The sequence below is a fragment of the Camelina sativa genome, chromosome 10, assembly GCF_030686135.1.
Source record: "Camelina sativa cultivar CO46 ecotype springtype chromosome 10, ASM3068613v1".
NCBI classification, from domain to species: Eukaryota; Viridiplantae; Streptophyta; class Magnoliopsida; order Brassicales; family Brassicaceae; genus Camelina; species Camelina sativa.
Genome location: NC_141889.1, coordinates 25,761,285 through 25,777,142, shown reverse-complemented (window position 1 = coordinate 25,777,142; position 15,858 = coordinate 25,761,285). Strand labels below are relative to the sequence as shown.

At 40.1% G+C, this 15,858-nt stretch overlaps 3 protein-coding genes and 1 pseudogene across 6 annotated transcripts; 1 reads left to right on the top strand and 3 right to left on the bottom strand.

The window, feature by feature from the left end:
- The first annotated feature begins 107 nt into the window (after positions 1–107).
- On the top strand, positions 108–3,308 carry LOC147937372 (uncharacterized). Of its 2 annotated transcripts, XM_087468835.1 has the most exons (6): positions 108–365; positions 755–811; positions 903–936; positions 1,014–2,730; positions 2,868–2,961; positions 3,073–3,308. In XM_087468835.1, the coding sequence occupies exons 1-6, from the start codon at positions 262–264 to the stop codon at positions 3,110–3,112; spliced, it is 2,046 nt and encodes a 681-aa protein (XP_087324961.1). In that variant the 5' UTR covers positions 108–261; the 3' UTR covers positions 3,113–3,308. The 2 variants fall into 2 exon arrangements, with proteins under 2 accessions (XP_087324961.1, XP_087324962.1); XM_087468836.1 differs by lacking the exons at positions 755–811; positions 903–936 and having other exon boundaries at positions 180–365.
- Positions 3,309–3,398: 90 nt separating this feature from the next.
- LOC104719713 (altered inheritance of mitochondria protein 32-like) lies at positions 3,399–5,383 on the bottom strand. The gene is made up of 5 exons (XM_010437678.3): positions 4,941–5,383; positions 4,761–4,834; positions 4,239–4,544; positions 4,075–4,158; positions 3,399–4,003 (listed from the first exon to the last, which is right to left on the bottom strand). The coding sequence occupies exons 1-5, from the start codon at positions 5,253–5,255 to the stop codon at positions 3,724–3,726; spliced, it is 1,059 nt and encodes a 352-aa protein (XP_010435980.2). The 5' UTR covers positions 5,256–5,383; the 3' UTR covers positions 3,399–3,723.
- A 274-nt stretch (positions 5,384–5,657) lies between these two features.
- On the bottom strand, positions 5,658–6,474 carry LOC147937371 (uncharacterized; annotated as a pseudogene). The gene is made up of 3 exons (XR_015568269.1): positions 6,299–6,474; positions 6,083–6,204; positions 5,658–5,955 (listed from the first exon to the last, which is right to left on the bottom strand). The product of XR_015568269.1 is annotated as an uncharacterized LOC147937371 (transcript).
- A 99-nt stretch (positions 6,475–6,573) lies between these two features.
- LOC104719711 (uncharacterized) lies at positions 6,574–9,092 on the bottom strand. 2 transcript variants are annotated; one of them, XM_087468838.1, is made up of 6 exons: positions 8,823–9,092; positions 8,446–8,486; positions 8,176–8,339; positions 7,978–8,077; positions 7,716–7,885; positions 6,574–7,609 (listed from the first exon to the last, which is right to left on the bottom strand). In XM_087468838.1, exons 1-6 carry the CDS (start codon positions 8,945–8,947, stop codon positions 6,941–6,943), a joined length of 1,269 nt encoding a protein of 422 aa, XP_087324964.1. In that variant the 5' UTR covers positions 8,948–9,092; the 3' UTR covers positions 6,574–6,940. The 2 variants fall into 2 exon arrangements, with proteins under 2 accessions (XP_087324964.1, XP_087324963.1); XM_087468837.1 differs by lacking the exon at positions 8,446–8,486 and having other exon boundaries at positions 8,823–9,070.
- Between the last annotated feature and the right edge of the window lie 6,766 nt (positions 9,093–15,858).

Genomic DNA, 15,858 nt, shown 5'->3' with positions numbered 1-15,858 from the left:
GGCGGTCGCCGTCGTCTTCAACGTTCTCTCTTTGCGTTTTAGGTTTTTTTTTTTTTAGTTTCAGAAGTAGGAAGATTGATGAGTTTCTTATCTTTTGGGCCGGCTTTTTGTATTGACCTAATAAGCCCATTAATGGCCCAAAATTAATAATTAAATCTTCGAAACCGGTTTAAGTTTTTTTGGTAATGAACTAGTAAACGATGTGAAAAGAACCAAAATCGTCGTTCCCAATTCCTTTGAAGAACATCATCTGCTACTGCTATGGATGATGATGATGATGATAGTTCAGTGTTCTTCAGGAATGATTGTGCTTCGATACTTTCACAGATTAAGGATCAAGATGAGCAGATTCGTCTCAAAAGAAGGTTTCTTCTCTTTCTGGTTTTATATGTTTGTGTGTGAATTTAGGAATATAATTTGTAACTTCGATGGAGGAAACAAATGCAGCAATCTCTTTTCTTATTAGGCTCTGTGAAAGTTCCAACCTTTAATGTGCCGAGGAGAAAAGTTTTAGACTTTGTTTTGTCTTTTGCTGTCTTTGACACCCTGAAGTGAAGCTTTTAAAACCTTGTAGGTGGCTGCAGTTGGGTTGTAACTTAGATGTAGGAAACGAGTGTTTTGATTTCGAATCAATCTCTCTGCTTATTAGGGCTTTGTGAAAGTTTCAACTTTTCATCTTCCTCTGAAAAAAAGTTTTAGACTTTGTTTTGTCTGTCTTTAGTACACTGTAAGTGAAACTTTTAAATCCTTGTAGGTGGCTGTTGGGTTGTGATATTTCTGAATCCAAGGACCATACTCCGGGAAAGACTGAGTGGGTTCATTACCGAGTTTCTATTTTGTTATTCCCTTTGTTTAGCTGATTGATTATATGACTATGAGCTCTTGTTCTTATTTTCAAACAGTTTCGTCCCTGAATCTTTGCTCAGGGGAGATGATGTATGTCTCTCTCATTCACCCTCTTTTTTTAAAAGTATTCATAGTTCCTTCCAGTGAGATCTCTTTTGTGATTCCAGATATTCTACGAGACCATTAAGTCGCGAGTAGAGGAAGCATTTGGAATTTGCAAGAGTGAACAAGTATGCAATGATGTTCAACAAAAGGAGTTAAAGTTCAGCAGTCTCGAAGTTGCCAGAAAGCTTGATTTTATGACGAATAAAGGTCTTTATCTTATCGCAAAGATAGTCACAGGAGGTTCTACTGTTTTTGACAAGACTCGATGGAAAATGAAAGAGATTATCAAAGATTCGATCAGTAGAGATTTCGGAAAGGGAAAAGACGAGACTGGTAAAGAAGACATTGTTAATCAGCTGCATCAAGTTCTTAGTGATCCCGCAAATTTCCGGGTAGATTGCAAGATGAATTTGGCGAGAACATCTATCTTGCAGTCCCATCTTGATGCTGCAATGAAGGTACTTAATGAGCTAGATAGTTTGTCAACGCAGACCCTCCGTGCCATGAAAAGGAAACTTAAAGGTTCAAGAATGATACCTCAACTGAAAACCAGTAGATTTGGTCAGAGTCGAAGTGATCTGATAAGCCAGGTGAAGCAAATTATCGAGAAGATGCTCTCAGAACTTTCTGCAAGGGAGAAACTGCAGGAGCGATTGGCTAAAGCGTTGTCATTAGTAGATTTATCACTTAAGCTAAGTCCTGGCTACAAAACTACTGCTGCCACAGATTTTTTTCGGTTCTCACCAGAAACAAAGAACCTGCAGAACGAGATAGTGAAGGCAGTCTGGTTACTCCGTAAGGTCAGGTTTCCTGAGCTGAAAAGATTGCATCTTTGTTTAGACCCAGAAGCTGAAGTATCTAATGACAGCTTAAGATCAGCGGTCAGAAAAATGTTGATTGAGTATCTGTTTGAGTGCAGTGATATGGACACTATTCCAAAGTCTTTGATGGAAGCTCTTTCAGTGGTCAACAGGAGGACACGGAATGTAGAGCACAAGGTTTTTCCAAGGGAAGCAATTGAGGAAGAGACAGAGTGTGTATTAAATGTGAGTGCTCAAGTGAAACAAATATTTTGCCAATGTATTCCAAATTATGAGCTTGATGAGGACTTTGATGATGCTTATATGGAGGAGTTAGAAGACAGTGATGATGATGATGATGATGATGATGTTGAGAGTTGTAGTTTATTTGATAACGAGAGTAGATGCCGAAACATAAAGCTTGAAGTCAAAGGCACTCAAGACGATGCAATGGGGTCCTCTGATTCGGATCATGAAGAAAGTGGTGCAGAATGCTTGGTTTTGGACCCGACTGATTCTACACACGCAACCAACCAGCATTGTTACAGCTCTTCTGTCAATAGGATTGTTATAAGAGACCTGACAGAGAGTATTACTAGAGATCATCCTAGGTCTCTTTATGTCACTCCCACATCCAATAAATCAACACGTATGAGTGATAAACATGACATAGGTACGAGCAATATCCGAGTTAAGGTTGAGAGGGATATTGAGATGGAAGGAGATAACCAGTTCAGCTCTCGGTCTTTGTTTTCTGTTGAAAATATAAAGTCTGATGATCATGGTGAGCAGAAGCCACGCAGAAGAAACAAAAACCAGTACCTAGCAGTCCAAGATATATCTGATGAGACAAGCTTGGTTGCACATAACCTGATCGGCTGCTTACTAGAGAAATTTGCATACCGTCAAGGTCTAGACTTAGAAGCGGATGAACGTTCATATCTTGGAGGCGAGTCGAGGCTTCAAGAAGATATAGAAGGTGAGGATAAAAACGTTTAGAATCTTGTACAAATTCATTCTACTTGTCTTACTGTCGACATGAACTAATTGAGACATCCTTGACGCTTGTGTTCCCAAGAGTCATCTTCTTACTATATTTTCACTTGTGTGTTGCAGTGAGTGAAGAAAAGAAAGCTTCATCGCAAGAGAAGTCAGATGAGTCGATCATTGTTTCTGTTGTCAAAGAGCTAATGCCATCCCTTGAAGAGAGGTATACATTTATTTGCATTTGTTTTTGTTTTCGGTATGTACGAAAGTTTCATGTTGCCTACTAAGCGTGAGGATATCAAATCTCTAATTACCGGATATCTGATTTTAACAGTGTCTTCATGAAATTAAAAGAGTTGATGAATATGAGCTAGCATCAGTCTTTCCAACCAAAGTGAAGTAGCAATGGAATGGAAAGAGAAACAACAGAGCATATTGAGATGAACACAACAAAGAACACGATTTTGCATCGCATTGTATGGATTTGTACTTGACTCTGAAACCCCTGGCTAATGTAAGAACTTATGCTATTCTCCTTTTTCTTTCATATGAAAGATGATATTTGCCCTACAGTGAACACCAAACAACGATCGCCAACAAACTATTGTTACAATCTATCAATAAGAATTGGTTTCAAACAGAAACAAAACCGAACCAAAATAATAAACCAAAAGCAACATTTCGTTAATGCATCAAAGCGAGAGAGCTTAGACCAATCACAAAAGATATGGCCATTACAACAAAAGCACATAATGTGAGAACATAACAAGGCAAAAAAAAAAAAAAAACGCTCACAGAAACCAAAAAGTTTATATGTTTCTTCAATGGTAAAATCAATCAATGACAAACAAAAAAAAAAAACATAATTCCTCGGTTCTGTTTTGTGGTCGAATCAATGGATGTTTTTCTTTTTTCTATTGTCTTGTGGCAGTCTCCAAGAAAACTTCTATATGAATCAAATTGGTAAGTAAGTGAGGTTAGGTTCTTATCCTGACCTCCTGAAAAAGGTATAAGCCATGGCTATAGTTGCAATGGCTCCGACCACAGCAGCTCCAATGTAGAACTCTTCTTTGTCAAGAGGCTGGAACCATATGGTGCACTTCCTTCCTTCTTTCTTAATTGGCTCTGGCTTTGGGGTTTCTTCTTGGCAACACGAAACTCCCTTTGTTCCCTTACAACATCCTCCTGTGAATCCCTTGCTCTCCTCTTTGTTACCGTTTGTTATCATTTTCTCAGCTTCAGCTTCAGATAAGCCCATTTGGCCCCTGAAACAGAAGTAACTTAGCTAAGTCCGAGACATATACAAGCTAGAAACATGAGTATTTGAAATCTATACCTCCAAATCCTTTGTATGATTTCTCCTTTTGCAATATGCTGGTCAAGCAATTCAGGCACATCATCAGGAGTTACATAGCCATACCTGCATTTAAGCCAGCACGGTTACCAGCCATGAACTATAACATTTTCAGTTTTTGACTTTTGTACCAGCCATTTACTTACCAGTTGCCAGTAATCTTTCCAACTGAATCAGGACTGAAGATGATCAAATTACCAGCATACTTATGCTGTCCAACATGTGAACATCGTTTCAGAGTAATCTGGTCCGAAAGTCCACGAGAGCCAATCTCCTTTTGGAACCTCTCTAAGATTACCGGTCCACAAACACCACATCTCTTGTCCCGACTAGTATGAGTACACACAAATACAAATGTTCCAGATATATCTTCTTGACTCCCAGAGCTCCATGCCTTCCCATTCACAAGAACATCTTCAACAAAACCTTCCACGTCCGTATCCTTAACCCCCCTTTAGTCAAAACCAACACAAGAACAGAGGTTTATATAAGTCACTAAACTCAAAGTCTCCAGATTCAGATCTGAATCTCAGGTTCAACAAGCTCATCTAAAATGTAATATCTGAAGTTTCTAAAGTTAGCTTAATCAACACTTTCTAGAAACCTATAACTACAAGTCAACCATGTTCTAGTCAACTTGTATCATCAAAACATAGAGAGGCACTCACTTGTATCGGATCATATCTGGAAAAAGTAACACATCACCATCAGACCCACCACCTTCACATACATTAAGCTTCGTCTATAACAACACCAACAAGCACACAAACAAACAAAAAAATGTCAGCGTAATGGTTTTAAGAATAATATTTCATAAGAAAGAGATACAACGTAAGAAAATGTATAACCTGAACAAGAAGATCAGATTTGCGATCATTGAGCAACGTAGCGAAACGTTGAGGTAAACCTTGTTCTTCGACATGCGAGGGCCAAGCTTCAGGTGTTTTGTAAAGAACAAAAACATGACGACCGTAAGAAGTAATGGAATTGGCTATGTTGGTGCTGTACATCTCCGGCCGTTTAAATCCATACTCTGTGTCTTCCGACGCCGGAACAGAGTTCATGTTCTCAACTTCAGCCATTTGACGAGTTAAAGACGGTTTCTTGTCAGATTCAAATCGAGAGAAAGAGAGAGAGTTTCGACTTTTTGAAGAAAAGTGCATATATATTTATGTTTCATAAACACGTCGTGAGGCGTCCACACGAATGTGACGAAGCGGTGACACAAAATTATAAGCTCACAGACGGATTCGTGTCGAGATGTCGACAAATCTACTTGACCGTCTTGCTTATTTTTGGTGACAGGCAGTGGTTTTTAGTTAATCAAGGCACGTTGGTCAACTAAATTGTATATTATGTGAGTGATACGAATTTTAATTACCTGAAGATGACTCAAATATTTGTTTATAGATCATAAGCAAGAAGAAAAAGAATTTTAAGTATTTTATATAAGAATTTTAAGCATTTTATATAAGGGATTATATGAAAAAACTATACTTAACTAGAAGTATTATCAATGGTGTGTCAGAATTCAGATGAACAAGTGAAATAACGGAACGACGAAATAATAGAGTAACAGCTCTTGTTTTTTTTTTGTAAGCAAACACTCCATCAAATTAAGTTACAAGGGTTTTTGGTATTATCGAAGAGTTAAATTCTAGACCAAACATTTGGTAAAAAAGATCAAGAGTTTTGGAGTAAATTATCGAAGTAAAGGTTTAAGACGTATCTAGCGGCAGAGAGAACATCAAGCCTCCTCTCACTCGGCTCGTACTTGCCTTTCCTGAGCTGATACCGGTGAGTCACTGCAGAGATTGTGTACGTATTCCCTTCTATCATCACGTTCTCGCCGCACTGAAGGTTCTGCCAAAATCAAAAAAGCTTTTCATCATAATTCATCTACATATTGATGAGGGCTTGTACTTTTCTTCTGAAACATTCATTTCATATGAAAAAAAGGGGAAGAAGTAGAAGAAGAGTTGAGACTGACATGAGGAAGGCAACGAACGCCAAGAGACTTGGGAGGAGGAGTGATTTCATGACTTTGTAAGGGTAATTGCTCTGATCTCTTCCTTTCTCTTTCTTTCTGCAATTTATCTCCAACCTCCCTACCTGCAAAATCCACTCTTTTTACCATCCTTTTGGGAGAAAACTCAAAAAAAAAAAAAAAAGATTTGCGATTTGAGTTCGCTCTAAAAATCGTTACTTTTCCGATACAGACGAGATTTGATGCAAGTGTTGCCATTTCCACAAGTCAGATTATCAACCCAGAATTTTTGATACGAGAGAGAGAGACAGGGATAATAACTTAAGAAGAACCCAGTTGAATTATTCTCTGAATTTTGTGAAAAGGAACACGAGAAACAGAGCAGAATCTAAACAATTGAGACAGATGATTGACCACCAGATATTTTTTAAGGTCTATTTGTGGCTCTCACTTGAGGGAGAAAGAAGACAACCAAACCTTCCGACACATATAGAGGCTTCTAATGATAACGTTACAAACAAAGACTACATAAGAGTCTAACAAGATTCGAGTCAAAAACTCAAAATCGATGTGATACAAGCTAAGTCTAAAGTTGCCACAGGAGTTCTACGCAGAAAAAAATAATAATCTGGCACACTGTTACGCCGAGATAATTTTCTAAAAATGTATGTAAACTACTCAGGTGGGGACCCAAAAGCCCTAAACGCCTCCTCTCTCTCTCTCTCTCTCTCTCTCTCTCTCTCTCTCTCTCTCTCTCTCTCTCAGAATACAATAACTAGCTATCATCAATCTTGATAACCATTACACAAACTAAGCATGACGGAACAAGTAAGAAGAAGACTGGAGCTTTTATTAAACTCTCTACCTTCCATAAGGATGGTACCGTCCGCTGCCACCACCTCCATATCCGCCTCTACTTCCCCCTCCTCCATAAAACGAGCCTCCCCCGCTTCCTCCACCGCCATTGTAACCTCCTCCGCCTCCACCTCCAATTCCACCCATGTCATAGCCACCACCTCTATAGCCTCCACCAGCAGCACCCATTCCACCCCCATACCCACCAATACCGCTACTACCATAACCGCCTCCATAACTGCCACTTGGTCCACCATACCCACCTCCAGGTTCACCGTATGGCGGGCCATACATATCACCAGGTCCACCACCGTACCCAGCGCCTCCTCCCATACCGTAACCACCTCTGTTGTAACCACCACCGCCACCTCCTCCATAACGACCAGAATATCCAAGTGCTGGTTCTCCTCTATAAGGTCCCACGCCACCACCGTATCCACCACCGCCATACCCACCGAATTCTCCTCCGTATCCTCCATAACCACCAGACCGGCCACCTCCATAGCCGGCACCACCTGATTTGTAAGGACCACCTGGACCACCATATCCACCACCGTGTCCGCCACCATAACCATCCCCATAGCCTCCACCAAAGTTAGAGCGAGAGTCACCAAACCGCTTTGACGGGGTTGTAACTGAGTTTGGTTTTTTTGGCTCAGCCTTCTTTATCTCAACCTAAACGAGAAAATTTCCACAGACAATTCAGCAAAGTAACAGGGCAGATTAGAGTGTCCTGATTATAGCTACAAATTCTTAGATATTTGTAAGAGCGTGCCGTTACCTGAGTCCCTGAGAGCTCAATTCTGTTCCCTTTCGCCAAGAGATGATCAACCATATCTTCACTTTCATATGTAACAAACCCAAAGCCACGCGATCTTCCAGTTGAATGATCACGCATAATCTGATGTTCCTTCAGCTCTCCAAATTGCATAAAGAATTCCTTGAACTCATCTATTCAAACACCAATCAGCGAATTAATATATATATAACATGTCTCTGACCAAAAAGTATATGATAGAGATAAAAATGGAAAAAGTTCTTACCATCATCCACAGATGAAGGAATCCCACCAACAAATATCTTCTTGGTTTTGAAATCATTAGAGCTCACGGATCCTCTTGGTATTGTCCGCTTAATTTCAACCTGAAGAGCCAAAACAAAAGAAAACCAAAGAGTGAATATTATCACACTGTTAAGGCACAACACAACTTAAAAAAAGTAAGGGAACAGCTCAATGTCACCTGCTTCCCAATGATAATGTGATTGTCCTCCATAACTTTGTCGACCACAGAGACATCAGCGTATGTGACAAACCCAAACCCTCGGGGCTGTCCAGTTTTCCTGTCCTTCATAATGACAGAATCAGTGATCTCTCCATATTTCCCAAAATGCTTGACGAATTCAGCTGCATCAGCAAATCAAAAGCCACAGTTAAAAAAAAACTATTGAACTTTACACGATGACGAGAGCGCTAACCTCATACAATGTTGCAACCAGACACAAGAGCTAACCTGAAGTTGTCTCCCTGGCTAAACCTCCAACAAATATCTTTCTACAAATTCCACAAAACATCGTATAAGTACACTAAACACTAAGTATTAAGAAACCAGAGAAGAGCACTAATCTTATCCTTGTCCACTCTATAAATCACTTTTATGCTAATTCGAAAGAAAAGCGATAACAAGTCTGAATCTTTCTATAGCAAAAGGCCCTAACAAGCCATAAAATCTCACAGAGCTTAACGAAAAAGATTAGTAATTTAGAAAACCCTAAGAGATTCGAAACAAAAAGATTCTTCCTTTAATCAAAATTTTCATGAAATAGAGAAAAGAACCAAACCCTAATTCCTGAATCTAGAATCTTTTAGGAAGAAATCGAAGAAACGTACCCAGCACTATCGACGCCGCCACCAGAGTGAGGCTGAGATTTGTCGTCATCGTCTTCAACATCATCGGATGGTTTAGGATCCTGGATTCCATCTTCGATAACTGTTTCCGTTCCATAAGGATCCATGACGGCTTGGGAGAACGAAGAAGAAGAAAGAAGAAGCGGCAGACGCCTAAAAGCCGTGTCGTGCAGTGAGCAAATCCCTAAAACCCTTAGAGAAGAGAAAGGGGGTGGGGGATACTTATTGTACTCCGCGTAGCACTCGATCTTAACCTCGTTTCTTGTGTTTAGAAATAAGGACGGTTCATCTCGCTTTTTTTTTTGGTTTCGTAATGAGTGATTCTTAGCCGTTAGATTGTCTTTTGGTCTTTTTTTTTTTACTAATCTCTCTCTCTTTTTTTTTTTTACAATTTTTTAAAAAAGATTATAAATGTAATTTGAACAGCCACTCAATAATAAATTAGTAACACAAAAATCTATACTAAATAAAAAGGAAATCTATAAGCTCTTAAGGCTGTCCACGTTGATATTAAGATAGTCGGTACGAATTTGATATCTCATTGATTAACATTTTCTAAAATTTTCAAATTTACCTATATTAGATTTTTTAGATGACCAATCAAGATCAACCAACTCAATATTTAACATTTTTTAAATTATGGAAAATTTCTATATTATACTATTTATAAATAATTGTATGTACAACATCCCACATCGGCTAGAAAAGTTTAGACGATGGAGAAAAATTATTATAAATAAGACTAATATCCTTTCAACTACGAATGAACAAGAAACTTGATTTATCAGACGTCCAAATTAAAAGTTTTATTTGGTTTATTTTAGCAAATTAAAACTTCTAAAAAGTTTCAAAATATTATAATATTTTAAAAAGTTTAAAGTATTAACAACATTGAAACTTTAGATGTAGTTGAAAATTTTAAAATATTATAATTATTGAAAATTTAAATATTATAAATATTTAAACTTAATAGAATGTGGAAAAATACTATAAATACTTTCATAGGAAGTTTAAAATATTATAAAAAATTAAGTATCATTAATATTTATCAGCCTAAGGAGAGAACAGCCAAGGAGAAAATGATAAGTTTTTAGAAAAGTTACAATTTAAAAAAAAAAATACTATAAATGTAGTTTGAACAGCTAGTAATCATATACATAAAAGTAACGTTTTAATCTCTTCTTATTGGTTGATTTTCATTTAATGCTTTCTAATTTTTTTTATCAGCTTTCTAATTGTTTAATTGCTTTAAACAATATTTAAAACCTAATTAACAGAATACATTTAACTCACACATTAGAATAAAATAATAACTGAAAATAAAATCTCCTCCTCTCCCACCAATATCAATGTTGTTGTATCATATATGTGTTGTAAGAGTTTGATGCTATATTTTAATTTATAAAGTATTGTATATATATAACATATTTTTCAATTTTTATGTTATTTCTATAAAAATAAAATATTTCTTTTATATTTCTTGCCTTTCTAATCTATTTATATTTATTTTTAAAATTTCCATAGTTAAATTTAAATGCACATATGTTGGTTGTAACAAAAAAATTAAGTTTATTTGAGAATTAGATATTCATATTCCTTTTAAACAATCAATGTGTAACATATTATACTTTTGAATCAAATTATAGACCCACCAACACTCACTTTTAGATTAAATGAGGTTTAATTTTAGGAGTTGGAAAAGTATAAAAGTTTGTTTGTAACTCTCATAATAATATCATAGTAGTGTTCTTAATGAATTTAATTTAAATATGACTCCAACTACAAAAATATATGGCATATGGCATGTAAAATATATATCACAATGATTTTGAAATATGACTCCAACTACAAAAATATATGGCAGATGGCATGTAAGATATAATATGACTTAATTGCACTAAATATATTATCATAAAGAAAAATTGATTTATTTACTTTATTTAAATTTATACTATATAGTCTTTAAATTTTGGAGTATATCAGACTATTCCTACAAGAGAGAGATGGCGACGACACAATTAGGGTTTTGAGTCCCGATTGATTTTCGAATGATCCTGGGGATATGGCTGGTTGGATTTCGGGTTGGGTTTCTGGTGATTTCTGGTGTTGGGTTTGATGGGGTTGAGCGGCGTCAATTGCGGGATCTGTTGGATCTCCAAGATTGTATTTCCCTATGGTTGTTGAGATGGTCGATATCGGATTTGGCGATCTATTTTGGGGATCTTCGGGGATCTCTGGTTCCCAGGTTTGATCTCTTGGTGGGAGATGCGATCTATCATATCCCTGGGATCGTGTTCTTTTGGTGTTACTGTTGGAAAGTTTCAGATCTGCTGGAAGATGAGGCAGAACAATATCTGTTAGGGATTTGTGTGGTCGATTTTGGAAGGTTGTGGTATTTTCCTTTTCGATGGTGCGGATTTGCTTTGAGTGATTTGATATTACTGATATTATATGCTCACAGGATCACGGGGTCACAGGGTTTATATAGAGAGTGGGACAGACTTTTGAAGAATACATCTCTCATTTGCTTTCACTCTTCTCGGCTTTTTCTCTGCTCCACTATCGATTTTTGATATCGTCGTCATGTCGCAGAGTGGGCTTATGGGAAAAGGCTTGGTCGCTCAAACAGTGGAGGTTGTGAGGCCTTAGAGGAAGATTAAGATATCCTATTTTGATAATTCTGATCTTATTGATGGGTATTCGAAGACAGTGGTGGGCCGCTGTTTCAATCCTAAGATGCAGGATATGAAGTTACTACTCATTATGATGCCAAGGATCTGGCAGGTAGAGGGTAGGGTTGTGGGTGCTGATCTGGGATCGGGGAAGTTCCAGTTCGACTTAGAGGAGGAGACTGATCTTGTTGAAGTTTTGAAGCTGGGGCCTTATCACTTTGATTCTTGGATGATCTCCTTGGTTCGTTGGACACCGGTAGTGGATCCAGCCTATCCGTCGGCGCTCACGTTCTGAGTTCGAGTGTTGGATGTGCCCATTCAGTTCTGGGCGGAGCCTACATTTCGTGACATTGGGTCTGGTTTGGGGAATGTTGAGCAAGTGGATATTGATCGAGGGAGGGTGCAGGTTACTATTGATGGTCTCAAGCCGCTCTGCTTCGAGGTGGACATTGAGTTCTTTAATGGCGAGATTACAATCGTGAAGTTGCATTATGAGTGGTTGTATGGTTGGTGTGACCTCTGTTCTAGTCTGTGCCACGATGCGACTGTTTTTCCTATGGTTAAGAGTGTGCCTGTTAATGGTGGTCCTATGGATCCTGGGGTGGGACAAGACCAAGGGAAAGCTTGGAGCTACAAAGGTGCGGTTCTGGCTGAGTCAAGACGGGGAGCAGGTCATGGTAAGGGGAGCCATCGAGGTCCAAGTCAGGGTGGTGCAAAGGCTCGTACAGAGCATTTGGTTGGCTCTTCCTCGCGTAATAAGGGACCTTCTTGTTCAGGTGAGGCAAGGGGGAGGGGAGGCAAGGGGTTACTCGGGGACAAGGGAAGTAGCGGGTTGATGCTGGAATTGCCCCGGTTCTGGCAGGTGTACGTCTGTCTGAGGTGCTAAGTCAACAACAGAAGGCTGTTAAGAAGGCTTTATTTCCAGACGGGGGTGATGGAGTGGGTTTGGTGGTGTCTCCTGCAGGAGAGGTTGTGGTTGCTGAGGAGGGACAAATCCTCTCTCCTTCTCTTGTGGACAGAGTCGAGGGTCGGGAGATATTGCTAGGTTTTGCGACTCAAAATTTGGGGGCTGTCACTGCTTCCTCCACAACGGGTACTGGGGTGCAGACAGTGGCTCAGGTTTCATCTCAGGTGAGTCCACAAGCTAGGAACAAAGAGTCTGTTCTGGTGCCGTCGGGTGTGGGTCCTCCTTTGGGTTTCGTTGCTTCTGTTGATTGCGGTGTTTCTACAGATCAAAGGGATGAATCTCAGGTTTCCTTGGGGAAGCCAGGTTCACAAAGCGGAGCTGATATTTCTTTAGACGCGGTAGGGGGGGTTCTGGTTTCGGGAGAGTTGGAAGGAATGGGTACATATGCAGGGAAGGATATGGAGGTTAGTGATGGAGAGGTGGACGTGGACATGGATCAAGACACGGGTGAGGCTTCGGAGGAGGAGATGGGTTGCGAGGATACAGAGGGTCATCCTAACGGTACTACCAAACCTGCCATGGGTGATAAGGGACGAAAGGGAAAAGGTTTAGTGCTGCGAGGGGTTAGTGCGAAGAAGCGCAATGCTGCGATGCTGCTGTCTCCGAGGAAACGTCCTCCACATGGATCCGTTTCCGGTACCGGCGACCATGCCTCGAAAGCCCAGGAAGGGGTCAAGGAAGGTCCAGGTGGGGGCAAGCCACCAAAGCCAAAACCTGTTAAATAAATGTACTAAGTTGGAATTGTCAAGGTCTGGGGAATAAAGCTACTATAGGGAACCTTAGGGATCTTTGGTTTCAGCATAGACCAGATTTTTTATTTCTTATGGAAACAAAACAATTTTTTATTTTTTGGAACAATTTGTAGGCCATTTTGGCTATAATAATTTAAAAACTGTGGAACCGGTTGGTAGCAGTGGAGGTTTGGCTCTATTTTATAATAAAAATAATTTTAATGTTGAGATTTTAATGGAGTCTAAATGAATGATTGATGTTGAAGCGGTTTACAAAGGACAAACTATTAATTTAACTTTTGTGTACGGCGATCCAGTTCCAAAAAACTGGGAATTGGTGTGGGAAAGGTTGTTACGAATTAGTTCTTCTCGGACAACTCCTTAGTTCATTATTGGTGATCTCAACGACATAACCGGTAATCATGAGAAACGATGGGGGAGACTGCATCATGCTTCTTCATTTCTCTCCTTTCATGGGATGATCCGGGATTGTGGTTTTTTCGAGTTTCCTTATTTGGGGGATTGTCTATCCTAGCGTGGGTGGCGAGATAAGAAACCCATAAGGTGTCGTTTGGACAGGGATTTAGGAAATGAGGATTGGCATGACTTATGTCCGGATACAATTACGGAATATTTGCCTAGGATCGCTTTAGATCATATGCCTTTATTGGGTAGTATTGGGGCCGTCGGAACTTTATGTTCGACCGACACTGGATTGGTAGAGACATGCTTATGGAGGCGATCTCCTCAGGGTGGAGTGGGGTACCAGTTCTGGGACCTGGTGGTTTTGTGGATAAGGTGGTCAGTTGTAGGAGGGCGATTTCTCGCTGGCGAAAAGCATAGGCTCAGTATGGTAGGGTCCTAATTGAGGATATTAAAAAGGAACTGGAGGAGGCCCAGGCCAATGATGCAACACCTCCTGAGGTTATTTTCGAGCTCCATGGCCGCCTGAGGGAGGCATATAGGGATGAGGAGGTACATTGGTATTTGAAGAGTAGGAATCGGTGGATGAGGGTGGGGGATAAGAATACTAAGTATTTCCATGCCCAAACAAACCAGAGGCGGGCCCATAATCGGATTGTTGGTCTTTTCGATAAGCATGATGTTTGGTCCACGGATGATGTGACGGTTAGGGAAACGACAGTGTCATACTTTGCAGAGGTTTTTTCTTCTATACATCCATCTAATTTTGATGAGGTCTTGAGTGAGGTCCAAATGGTTATAACGACGGTGGATAATGTTAGATTAACGGCCCTAGCCATAGAGGCAGAGGTCAAGAAGGCGTTATTCATGATGCACCCGGATAAAGCTCCTGGTCCGGATGGGATGACAGCTTTGTTTTTCCAGAAGGCATGGGATATTGTTAAGGTAGATCTGGTATCCTTGGAGAACCGGTTTCTTAAGGAAAACGTGTTCGATTCTGGTTTGAATCAGATGCACATATGTCTTATTCCGAAGGTGGCAAAACTGACCCGGATGGCAGAGTTGCGTCCGATTAGCTTATGTAACGTGGGAGACAAGGTCATGTCTAAGGTCTTGTGTAATCGGCTTAAGATGATTTTACCGGGATTAATCTCGGAGACTCAGTCTGCTTTTGTCCCAAGTAGGTTGATCTCGGACAATATTCTGATTGCCCAAGAGATGTTTCATGGTTTCCGGACCAATAAGTCATGTAAAGGGAAGTTCATGGCGATTAAGACGGATATGAGCAAGGCATATGATAGGGTTGAGCGGGGTTTTCTCGCGGCTTTGTTTCGCCGAATGGGCTTTGCGGAGAAATGGATTTCCTGGATTATGTTTTGTGTTTCTTCGGTCGAGTATAGAGTTCTTATTAATGGTCAGCCTAATGGTCAGATTGTGCCAGAGAGAGGATTGCGGCAGGGGGATCCTTTATCTCCTTATTTATTTATTCTATGTACGGAGGTTTTGATTGCAAATATTCGCAAGGCGGAAGCGGATAAGCGAATTACGGGTATTAAGGTGGCTAATAAGTGTCCTCCCATTAACCATTTGCTGTTTGCAGATGATAGTCTCTTCTTCTGCAAGGTGGATAAGGAACAGTGTGGGGTTTTTTTGGGGATTCTTAAGCAGTACGAGGCTACATTCGGACAGCAAATCAATTTTGCAAAATCTTCAATCCAATTTGGTCACACGGTAGACGAATCATCTAGGTTGGAGATGCAGGGGGTCCTTGGGATCACCACTAGGGGTGGGATGGGATCGTATTTAGGGATCCCTGAAAGCTTGGGGGGCTCCAAGACGAAGGTTTTATCATTTGTTCGGGATAGGCTACAGAGTCGCACAACTGGTTGGACGGCGAAACTGTTGTCCAAAGGGGGTAAGGAGGTAATGATTAAGTCCGTCGCGACTGCGGTTCCGAGTTTTGTGATGTCCTGTTATCGGTTACCGAAAACAATCACATCCAAATTGACGAGCGCAGTTGCCAACTTTTGGTGGAGTTCTACTGGTCAGAGTGGGGGCATGCATTGGTTAGCTTGGGACAAAATTTGCAGCAGCAAGCAGATGGGTGGGTTGGGTTTTAGGAATGTTGATGATTTTAACACGGCTTTATTGGCTAAACAGTTATGGCGTCTGATTGAGTTCCCGGACTCTCTGTTTGCCAGGGTTTTCAAAAGTCGGTACTACCG

What these genes read in the sequence shown, in the direction of transcription:
- LOC147937372 (XM_087468835.1), top strand. Translation starts at nt 262, where the DNA reads ATGGATGATGATGATGATGATAGTTCAGTGTTCTTCAGGAATGATTGT. An exon ending in CTTTGCTCAGGGGAGATGAT is followed by an intron (nt 937 to 1,013) that starts GTATGTCTCTCT and finishes TTGTGATTCCAG; the next exon opens with ATATTCTACGAGACCATTAA. An exon ending in ATGCCATCCCTTGAAGAGAG is followed by an intron (nt 2,962 to 3,072) that starts GTATACATTTAT and finishes TGATTTTAACAG; the next exon opens with TGTCTTCATGAAATTAAAAG.
- LOC104719713 (XM_010437678.3), bottom strand. Translation starts at nt 5,255, where the DNA reads ATGCACTTTTCTTCAAAAAGTCGAAACTCTCTCTCTTTCTCTCGATTT. An exon ending in CCAGATATGATCCGATACAA is followed by an intron (nt 4,545 to 4,760) that starts GTGAGTGCCTCT and finishes TTTTGACTAAAG; the next exon opens with GGGGGTTAAGGATACGGACG. An exon ending in ATCATACAAAGGATTTGGAG is followed by an intron (nt 4,004 to 4,074) that starts GTATAGATTTCA and finishes CTTCTGTTTCAG; the next exon opens with GGGCCAAATGGGCTTATCTG.
- LOC104719711 (XM_087468838.1), bottom strand. Translation starts at nt 8,947, where the DNA reads ATGGATCCTTATGGAACGGAAACAGTTATCGAAGATGGAATCCAGGAT. An exon ending in AGCCAGGGAGACAACTTCAG is followed by an intron (nt 8,340 to 8,445) that starts GTTAGCTCTTGT and finishes TTGCTGATGCAG; the next exon opens with CTGAATTCGTCAAGCATTTT. An exon ending in TTGAGCTCTCAGGGACTCAG is followed by an intron (nt 7,610 to 7,715) that starts GTAACGGCACGC and finishes TTTCTCGTTTAG; the next exon opens with GTTGAGATAAAGAAGGCTGA.